The sequence below is a fragment of the Podarcis muralis genome, chromosome 3, assembly GCF_964188315.1.
Source record: "Podarcis muralis chromosome 3, rPodMur119.hap1.1, whole genome shotgun sequence".
NCBI classification, from domain to species: domain Eukaryota; kingdom Metazoa; phylum Chordata; class Lepidosauria; order Squamata; family Lacertidae; genus Podarcis; species Podarcis muralis.
This window is the reverse complement of record NC_135657.1, coordinates 116,317,156-116,328,530: the sequence shown is the minus strand read 5'-3', so window position 1 is coordinate 116,328,530 and position 11,375 is coordinate 116,317,156. Positions and strand designations below refer to the sequence as shown.

Sequence of the window (11,375 nt, the reverse complement as noted above, 5' to 3'; positions counted from 1 at the left end):
GCAAGCTGGTTCAAATCCAGCTGTGGTAGTCCATAGGCTATTTTGTTACTTTTTGCTTTTTCTTCAGTTGGTCCCAATAAAAGGTATTCCCACATGTCACCTACTGAACCCCAAGGAGACTCCTTTGCCAACAGACTCCAATGACTGCACCACAGTCTACTCTTGAGTAACAGGAAGATCCGGAGATTTCCCACAGCTAGGAATCCTACTGCCAACAGCTGCAGAAATGGACACCATCCCTTTACAGTGGTATCTTGGGTTACGAACTTAATTCGTTCCGGAGGTCCGTTCTTAACACAAACTGTTCTTAACCTGAGGCACGCTTTTGCTAATGGGGCCTCCTGCAGCCAGCACGCGATTTCTGTTCTCATCGTGGGGCAAAGTTCATAACCCAAGGTACTACTTCCAGGTTAGGTAGGCTGTATGAATTGTGCATTGCTTTGGAACGATTTGTTGGGTCTCTGGACCGTAATAAAGATTGATACTTCCAGGTTAGCGGAGTTTGTAACCTGAAGCTTTTGTAACCCGAGGTGTTTGTAACCTGAGGTACCACTTGAACAGTTGCAGCACTCTTGACTATCTAATTCCAAGGTTTTTAACCTTTTTGAGTCCATGGTTCCCTTGACCAACTACAGTGGTGCCCCGCAAGACGTTTCCGTCTTGTGAAGCAAGCCCATAGGGAAAATTGTCTTGCGAAGCAGCTCAAAAAACAAAAAACCCTTTCGTCTAGCAAGTTTTTTGTCTTGCGAGGCATTCGTCTTGCGAGGTACCATTGTAGATAAATAGGTACCGCTCCAGCGGGAAGGTAAACTGCATTTCCGTGCGCTGCTCTGGTTCGCCAGAAGTGGCTTAGTCATGCTGTACGCCGGCTCCCTTGGCCAATAGAGCAAGATGAGCGCCGCAACCCCAGAGTCAGTCACGACTGGACCTAATGGTCAGGGGTCCCTTTACCTTTACCCTTTACTGAGCTTGCCTTACCTTCTCATCTGTTCCAGAATTGTGGGCCTACTAACCTCTACCTCCCCTTGCTGGTGGGACACCCTCATGGGTAAGGACAGCTGTATAGCAGGCCCATCAGACCTCAAAGTGAAGATAAAAATACAGAATGAATACATTTGATTTGGCCGAGAATATTTCCAATCTCAATATAAACCATACCTTGGCATCTCCACCTGCTGCACTGCTAGGTTCAAAGATATCAAAGTGGGGGGTGGGGGTGGGGGAGAAATGTTCACTTGCAATCTTTTGCATACCAGGCTGTTAAAATGCACAGGAGCATGGCAGTTATCCTGCTTTTGGCAGTGTTTTCCAGAGCATGGTTGGAGGTATTTGCAAGCTTCCCAAATGGATTTGGATATCAGCAATATCTTCTTTGCACCCACCCACACTCCACAGCTGCAGAGAGCAAGAATCGGCCATCTCTGTTCCGGCATGGTGTGCTCTGCTCATGACAGGTCTAATTCCGAGCAATGGATACAGTGAAACCGTTCAATGCTGACCAGTGTTTTAGGTAGCACAAAAAGCAGTGTAGGAGTACAGTTTATCTCATTTCTTCCCTCATCCATTAATGGAAAACAGAGCTGTCAATCAAGCTGCTTTAGCAAGACAGTGCCTTTTTTTGTATTTTCACAAGTTACCTCCTGCAATGTTTGATTTTTAGTGGTCAATCTGTGCTGCGCAGATGCACAGCATCACTTCGGACAACTCAGTAGTGGATGCAAGACTCCGAGGATGTTTTAAAAGTTGATGACTGCACTCAGCGAGCTTTACACAAACAAGCATTGCCACAGAGAGCCACCTTGAAAGGGCAGCAGTTTAACTAGTGCATTTTAATTAATATATATAATACAACCACAGATGTTACTAGGTCACCTAAAACCTGTAAAGCTTCTGGGAAAAGGTGGAGAGCGTTTTATATGGTCAAATAAAGGATGGCAATATTGACTTGCCTGAAATTAAGGCTGATTGGGTATCCATACTGTAATTCTTAGTTCTTCCATACATAAAAAGCAAGAAAATAATTAATAGCCTCTGGAGAGTTACATGAATGCAGAAGGAGACCTCCTTTAGAAAACAAGGCTGGAATCATAGGCTTACTTGCTCGGGGTCAAGTCCCACTAAATTTATTGGGAATTGTTTCAGAATGCCAACATGATTCCCTACCAAGAGTTAAAAGTCCCTTGGGCTATGGATATGCAGTATGTCATCATGTTTAGAAAGCTGCTATGAAGTGTGAAGATCCATGGCACTGATAGGAAGACTTCCTGTTACCTAGCTGAGCTGATACAACTAATCCCAAGTGAGATCATGAGATACAGAAACCAAAGATGCTTGAATTTTAAACCCTTCTCCCCAGTTCCTGAGATTTGTGGACAGATCACTACTGCAGTGGAACCTCAGTTTTCGAACGTAATCCGTTCCGGAAGACTGTTCAGCTTCCAAAACGTTAGAAAGCCAAAGATCAATGGGCTGGCTGCAAAGTCAATTGGAAGAAAGAAAAAAAACTCCCTGGAAGCTGTTTGACTTCTGAAAAATGTTAGAAAACAGAAGCAATTACTTCCGTGTTTGGGTTCCGAATTGTTCGGCTTCTGAGACGCTCAAAAACTGAGGTTTCACTGTACTGAAGTCAAGAGTGTTCTGAAACAAAGGGTGGAAACATTTTGGAGTCTCAAAAGATCAGGATCTTGGAGCTGAAATTTGTACGTTCTGTGAACTGCGCACTGATCTCACGGCGGGGGGGGGGGGAATAGTACATCACCTCTCAGAGAGAGCTGGGTCTCTCAGACTCACAAGAGGATTATCCACTAGGCTACAGTACACTTTCAGTATCTCCATACCTAGAATGCTTTTATTACATTGGACAGTCTCTTCAGTGTTGATAGCACTGAAAGCCTCACTCACTGTTGATCTGGTTCTCTCCCCTGTGAAACTGGATATATCTGTGTAGGAAGAGGGCAGGGCAAGAATGAACCCAGGGGCAGAGAATCAACAGAGAACGAAATCTGTTCTCCTATGTTAAGAGAGAGAGGATTATTTGAGAATTCTGGAATTACCACTAGAAATGGGTTTTGGTTTTTTTAAAAGCAGTAAACCGAGTCCCATGGACTGCAAGAAGATCAAACACATCCATTCTTAAGGAAATCAGACCTGAGTGCTCACTGGAAGGACAGATCGTGAAGTTGAGGCTCCAATACTTTGGCCACCTCATGAGAAGAGAAGACTCCCTGGAAAAGACCCTGATGTTGGGAAAGATGGAGGGCACAAGGAGAAGGGGACGACAGAGGATGAGATGGTTGGATAGTGTTCTCGAAGCTACAAACATGAGCCTGACCAAACTGCGGGAGGCGGTGGAAGACAGGAGTGCCTGGCGTGCTCTGGTCCAGGGGGTCACGAAGAGTCGGACACGACTAAACGACTAAACAACAACAACAAACCATATCAAAATAGGATTTTGCATTTAAAAACCTATAGTGAAGTTACAGTAATTTAAAAACATGTGGGTTGGATGTAGTTTCTTTCCTGATACAAAATGCCAATACTGGAGAGAAAAAAATGTTAGGATTAACACAGAGGAAGCCTGCACACACATGCACACACAGAGGTTGAACTGAGTTTACTGCCACTGCATAAGACTGCAGCCTAATATCAAGTTAAAGGTAAAGGTAAAGGGACCCCTGACCGTTAGGTCCAGTCGCGGATGACTCTGGGGTTGCTTTACTGGCCGAGGGAGCCAGCGTTTGTCCGCAGACAGCTTTCCGGGTCATGTGGCCAGCTTGAATAAGCTGCTTCTGGCGAACCAGAGCAGCACACGTAAACACTGTTTCCCTTCCTGCCGTAGCGGTACCTATTGATCTACTTGCACTTTGACGTGCTTTCGAACTGCTAGGTTGGCAGGAGCAGGGACCGAGCAACGGGAGCTCACCGCATCGTGGGGATTCGAACCACCGACCTTCCGATCGGTAAGCCCTAGGCCAGGGGTCTGCAACCCGCGGCTCCGGAGCCGCATGTGGCTCTTTTAAACCTTTGCCGCGACTCCGGGGCGGATACTAGCGAGGGGAGGAGGCGCATTGTGCGCCCCGACACTCCCCACTGTGGCGGGCGCTGTACTGGCCGTGACGTCGCATGGGGGCGGTGCGTGCGTTAGTCACGCACCGTCCCGACGTCACCTTCCCGCCCGCTGTCAGATCGGAGGGCAGCGGCGCACATGCTTTAAATGTCGCAATGGTTTTGCGGCTCCCAGTTTTTCCCCCTTCGGAAACGGGTCCAAGTGGCTCTTTTTGTCTTAAAGGTTGCAGACCCCTGCCCTAGGCTCTGTGGTTTAGACCACGGCGCCACCCGCTTCCCTATAAAATATCAAGTTAGGGGGGCACTATGTTGTCACCACTTCCCAACGCACTCACAATGGAGATCAATGTCTCCTCCTTCCTCATGGAAGAACTGCAGGCACAAATATTGTCCTGCATATGTCGAGGAAGTGCAGATGAAGAGCAGCTTTGAATTTAGGACCAGTTTGTGGAACTGAACTTCTCCACCTGAGATCAGTGAAGGAAAAAGTAGCATGAGCTACAATATCCATGACTGCACTTTCTAGATCAGCTGCTATCGTGGGGAAAGGACATGACAACGCTTTCCCATTTCACACTACAATTTCCTTGTGCTAAGAAATTATTGCTCAGAAGATGTATTTGGTTGCACCTTTAGTATTCTGGAATGCAGCACAAAGATACATCTTGGTTCCCATCTTTCAGATACCCAAACCTTTTAGTTAAAGACTTGCAAAGCATCTCACACAGCTTTTCTTTTGATATGATGTATTTATATTTACACGGTACATTTTTAAAGCAATAGCTACAATGATCATACATATTAGAAACAATAAAAAAAGAAGTTAAGAACTAAAATATACATCATACACTTGTATATATATTCTTTACACGGAGGTAAAAAGGCTTATAAAAATCAATACAACAGAGTTTTAAACTTTTAGTATACAGATACATAATAGAAGGTTTGCTTCAGGCACTTAAATTTGTTAATGTGAGCAAGAGCTTTGGGGGGGGGGGGGGAAATGTTCCGAACTGGGGGGAAAGAAACAGCTTTTGGTTAATGGATTGTTACCACAGATACAAAAATAAAATCTGAATAATTTCTCAGATGATTAATGTCAGTACTGAAAAACCAACAGAGGAAAAACACTAAACACTGTTCAGCTGCAGTGTGGAGATCAATGGGAAATATTTACAGGGGGGAAACCCCCCTCCCAGCCTCCCGTTTCTACCCTTGTGCCAATTTCGCTGCACTAACGAAAACAAAAACACCCCCCCCAACAACTCACATGGAGGGGGAGAGAGGGAGAGGGAGAACAAACACGGAACGACTGAATCAGGATTAAAACAAAACCAGAGAAAAGAGGGAATTTACAGAAGAGGACATACATCGCGGCTTGGAGTACGTCTGCTTTAGCAAAATAAATAGGGGCACTTGAACTGAGAGGCTTGGCAACCTGTAAGATCTCTTCTGTAGTGTTGTGCTTTTGTGGGGGGGGGGAGACCTTACAGAAATTCAGAATAGCGGAACAACTTGCAAAACCAAAATACTGTCCCCATCACTTTGTTATTATTTTATTTTGAGGCTGGCATGATGTTTGCTAGTCACCATTTACAGCGATTTGTCATTTGCTATTAGGCACAAAATATTTATTCTTTCCACGAGTTTACAAAATAAAATAAAATAAATGAAAATGAAAAACTCCCCTTGCCATTTAGCAGTCCATTTACATTTACAAACGTAAAACCTAACCAATGCAAAAACATTGAAGCCTACGTTATATATGTTACAGACAAATCCCAAATCTTGAATACCAAAATATGAACTTGAGAGATCACACAGCCAATCTACACATTATATAGAATTTTAGACTGTATCACTGCAGGTTGCAGATTATTATTATTATTATTTTTACCTGCTTAATAAGCCTAATAGACTAGCACATCAGAAAAATATGCATGCTTAATCTCTCTGGTCTGCTAGCTTGTTACAAGCAACGAGTCTTCAGTTGTTTTCTAATAGGGGGGAAATTAAATGTGACTCCCTAACTTTAGTGGTACAGTCCAGAATTCTTCTGCCTTGGTTCATATATATATATATATATATATATATATATATATATATATATATGTGTGTGTGTGTGTGTGTGATGGTGTCTGGGTCCCTCTTTCCATTACCTTTGAGAAATGGAAGCTACTGCAATATGCTCTTTCCTGTATGCAAAGGTAATAAGTCCTAAGCCACCTGGGTAGAGCCCATGCTGCAGCTCCTCCCCAAAAAACGAGGGTAATTATTGGCATGGGGAGGAGCTCTAACACAAATTCCCACCCCCACCCCACCCCACTGCTATGGGAGCTTATGGCTGTGCCTTTGCGGTGAGTGGGAAAAGGGCTGTGCTCCAGTCGCTTCTATGCTGCGAAGGCAAGAAGGATCCCGCAGAAGTCCCTAGGAATGTTCAAGTTTCAACACAGACCCCCCACCTCCACCCCAAAGGTCTCCCCGCTTGGTTTCCGAAACTGCTCCTGAAGGTCCCCTGAGTTTCACGACAGTGGCTTGTCTGGTGGAAAGAGGGTAGGGTGCAGGGTCTGTTTTTGCAAATAATTGCTTTGCCAAATGGCCCTGGATCCTGGCCCACGAGTTTCTGGGTTGGCCCAATGGGTGCCGCCATGTGCCCAGGAGTTTAGAATCCAAACAGAAAAGCTCATAATCAAATCATTAGGTCAGTGCCTGAGTGTAAGCAGATCTGCTCAAGCTCCAGGTTTCATCCGTAACATACGCCACACACACCCATTGCATATGTGACAAAAAGCTGTGGTGACTCCTTTGTGGCCCGTTTTCACAAGGAGAGTGGCAAGCGTGTCGCTCTTTGCATCTATTTGGCAATAAAATAAAATAAAATTCAGTTCCTCTTCCTTTAAGACTCATGTCAATGTGCAAGAAGGAGGGGGGGGGCAAGGGCCCGCACTCACCGGCACTTGGCTGCGGAAAAAATATTATGGCAGAAACAGCAGCGCCAGTTCTCACAAGCCGGTGCCTCTAGCTGCCTCGGATTACTCAGATTGTACTATGCTATATTATAGCTAAACTGCTCTACATTATTCCTTTGAATAATAAAAAAAAGGCCATTCCATGTCATATATTAGAAAAATATTCTTATTTCCCCAGATAATTACAAGCCTTGTACACAAGACATGGCTTCGAAGAAGAAAAGCAAACCCACACAAAGTCAAAAGCATCGTGTCACCCTACTGTGCGCATTTCGCAACCAAGAAAGAAGCAGCCTGTTAGAAGGTACAGATCCTGCAAAGCACGTTTTATGCACCACCAAGTACTACCGAAATCAACTGCCTTTCCGTGTTGGGGCACCCACGGATTTCTGCAGGGCCTGCCTCTAACTTAGGGCAGGGCTGGGGGGGAATGCTTCAATGTTCCTAGTGTTTGGTTTGAAGGCACCAAGGTGACCGGGTGCCTGGGACTGACCCAGCTCTGGCCTAAGGGATGTCTGCCCTGGGTTCTCTGCAGATCCCAAATATGCTGGTTCAGTGCATTTGGAAGCAGAAAGAGGCACGGCCCTCTGCTGACCCCGGGCGGATCCTGCAGTCTGCACAGCAGACAGAACTGGGGGGTCAGATCAGGCCACACCATGGAAAACCCTGGTAACACCATAGCACATTTCCCCCCTCGGTACTTTCTGCTACCTATCTGCGCATTAAATCCACCAGGAATTATTCGTGCCCACACTGCAAGCGCGCCTACTTTGCAGATCCAAAGGCTTGGGGGATGGAAGAGACTTGCTGCCCAGGTTTGGGGGGGGGGGGGAGATCCTTTATCGGTCAATTTCACCAATGCACTTGGAAAAAAAAGGTGGAAGAAAGAGACCCTGCAATGCGCAGCAACGTTAAAGCTTTCTTGAAACTGACACACACACATTTCTCTACAGCTGGCTTAGAGAATCCCAGTGAAAGTGATTAGCTCAGAAAGTTTTACTAGGCTTCTCCGGATGGGGGTGGGGGTGATGTTTGTCAATTTCACTCCCCCCCCCTTCAGATTCCTGTAGGCCTTCGGAGGAAAACTGAAAAAGAGAAGCCACGCCCAGGTGATTGTCAAATGCTGTGATGATAGGATGCCTGTCATGGTGCTGGATCCACAGCCACACCTGACAGTCTCAGATGCAGGCAGTGGGAGTTTTCCCTCTGTCCAAAAAGCTTGGAAGTGGTCCAGGAGGAGTTTCAAAACTCCCTCGCCTGGTCCGAAAGGCCTCCAAGGCAGGGAGAGGCAGGCAAAGCACAAATGAAAACACTTTGCACAGACCAGCTCCTGCCGGCTGGGGAGGCTCCCCTGTATTCCCAGGTTGGTTTGGAAACGCTGGAAAAACACAGGGCCCCAGATCCATTCCCCAAATGCTCCTGGATTCTAGAGAGAGCAGAATTGTCACCCATCCTTAGTACACAAGACTGTAGACATGGTTAAAATAAACATAAAAATAAAAGACAACTATGTTCCCTCATATGTTTCAAGGTACACCACAAGCACGCGAGTGTACCTGCTAATTTAGTAACTTGTGAAATTCCCCCTTTGTTTCAAATAGAAACACTGTAGGATAGAGGAGTATTTCCACTGTGAAGAATACCAACACTAAAGCTATAATTTCCAATGTTATTTGGAGGAGAAAGACTAAGGTGGTGGTGTGGGGGGAGGGGAGAAGAGAGAAGACACTTAAGGGTTTCCCTTTCACGTGTAAAATTGGTCTGAAACACAAGTTCTCAGATTCACAAATGTCATACAGGTGATACTAAGGCTCATTTCCCACATTTTGCTTGAATACTTGGTGATGGGAGAAATCATTCAAAGCAACTGTCAAAAGAACGGATGGACTCAAAATTCTCACAATAAAGATTGTCAGCGATACTGTGTCATGGTACACATTTGTTATTACCACAATTTCTATACACTCTCTCTCTCTCTCTCTCTCTCTCTCTCTCTCTCACACACACACACACACACACACACACACACACACACACACACACTTACTGGCTGCAAGTTGAACACAATTTAAAGTGGGATTTCATTATACCTTATTTCCACATGTGTCGATAGGTTGCTAAATACAGATACAGCCGTAATAAGTTCTGAAAGTCCACCACACTCAACCATTCAACTGAGGGGAAAGGGAGAGGGGAGGTATAAACATGTACAAGACATTCTTGCTTGATTACAGATCAATAATACAAAAGTCTTTTATGCTGCACATCAGTCTGTTAGAACTCAGTGAGCAACCAATGCATAGCAGCCGAGTGGGAAGGGGAGAGAAAGGGGGAAGAGGAGGAGGGACGAGCCCACCGGTTTCTGAACTCTTGTCAGTCTCCTTGGGCCGTGTGACGACGTACGTAAAAATTGAGAACGCTCCGGACCAAGCTGCTCCTTAGGCTAAAAGGGGAAAGCTTCGGGTGTTGTCATCCAGCTGCTTTGTGTTTCCCACCGCAACACCTGCACATGACCCCACAGTGATAGCAAGCCCGGAGGGGCAGGTAACAGCACATACAGGGGGCAAGGAAGGACAAGGCGATAAGGGCCAACCACCGGAGGCAAAACTTGTCATCACTGGTATCGCAAGAGCAAGGGTCTGTATAGTCTCCTTCTGGGTCAGACATACAGTGATAGAGCATGCTGTCCGCACACCACATACAGCTGACTTGGCGGATGCAACTCTTTATTCTGTCCGGAGCATCCTGGCACTGACCCCGCCTGTTCTCCTCGTGGTTGAACATGTCCCTGCAGTAGACGCACCTAGACCTCTCCCCATCCTCCTTTCGCCGCCGTGATTTGCACCTGGCAGGCTGAGTCTTAACCACAGTGCCCTTGATGTCTTCGCACAGATCGAAGTCAGAGTTGCCCACGTAAGGGTAATTGTAATCGTGTTTGGAGGCCTCGGTTTTGGCAAATCGCACATACGAGTCCCCATCGTCTGGATCAATGTACTTCTCCCGCATGGGGGTGTGGCGGTAGTCCTCATAACCCGTCACCCAGATCTTTTCTCGTGGGTTAATCCGCACAATCTCCTCGTCGTCGTCCGGGAAGCTGACGTGCCGATAGGATCGTGGGATGGACTGTGGGAGAAGCATTTCAAAAAGAACATCTCAAAAGCGGGCAACGCATGACACACTCAAGAAGTTTAGATAATAAATATATTTTCTGTTATTCTATCATCTAACCTCTCTAGACAGATACACATGTTTATATACATAACAGGATACAAGCAAGGCAGACTTCGTTTTAAATTTCTCACTGCTCCAATCACCAAAAGGTATTTGAAGTGGACGAGGAGCGCTTTCATTCATTTCAAATGCCAGAAAAATCCCATTATCCAAGTTATTGTGGTACATATAGCTGGAAGTGGATCAAAAGCATTTTGCAGATATAACCCGCACGATATCCCAACTGTACCCAGTGAGGAACAGCAAAACGACCCAGGCTACCAGCAATGACTGCAGTAGTTGGAGAAAGGGCCACTGCAATTGAAATTCTTGCCTGCAGTTGTCAGCTGTAATATGATTTTTATTGGTTTTACATATAATCACATTACGTAACACCGTACCCTTTTATCTCTTTGGATCAACTGAGCATTACAACTTCCCTCTCTTCCGTCTGATGGTTTACAAAATTAAACTTTACATTTCGCTTCGTTTCCTGTCCCTGTTATATCATTACCTAAAATTTTGTATTACTCAGCCTGAAAAGGGAACAATTTCATCTTACAGATCTTCAGATAACCCTGCTGATGATGTTAACTGCTTACAGTTGTCTTTCAGATATAATATAAATTTGTTTCAGTCCTTTTAGAATGCTTCGTCTCGCTGGTTCCAGATTTTCCTGTCAATTTCGCCAGCTCTGCAAAGTCCATCAGCTTCATCTGCCACTCCTTTCCATCTTTTGGCTAACAAAATTCTTGCCGCAGTTGTTGCATATAAGAACAATTTTCTATCTTGTCTCGGTATCTCTCTACCCACAATACCCAATAAAAAGGCTTCTGGTTTTTTTTAACAAATGTGTTTTTAAACATTTTCTTTAACTCATTATATATCATTTTCCAGAAAACTTTTACCTCTTTACATATCCACCACATATGGTAAAAAGTACCTTCCTTTTCCTTACATTTCCAACATTCATTTTTTGTTCTGTACATTTTGGCTAGTTTAACAGGTGTTAAATACCACCTATATATCATTTTCATAACATTTCCTTTAAGCGTATTGCATGCTGTAAACTTAATACCTTCATTCCACAACCTCTCCCAATCTTCTAACTGTATATTATGTCCAATATCT

At 45.0% G+C, this 11,375-nt stretch overlaps 1 protein-coding gene across 4 annotated transcripts in view; it reads right to left on the bottom strand.

Annotated features, from left to right (window-relative positions):
• Window positions 1–4,794: 4,794 nt before the first annotated feature.
• The window catches only part of SPRED2 (sprouty related EVH1 domain containing 2), an 87,609-nt gene continuing 81,028 nt past the window's right edge, over window positions 4,795–11,375 (bottom strand). For all 4 annotated transcript variants that reach the window (XM_028722041.2, XM_028722040.2, XM_028722042.2 and 1 more), the window contains one exon: window positions 4,795–10,157. In XM_028722041.2, the coding sequence (XP_028577874.2) occupies window positions 9,504–10,157 (654 nt within the window). In that variant the 3' untranslated portion in view covers window positions 4,795–9,503. The remainder of the gene's footprint in view (window positions 10,158–11,375) is intronic.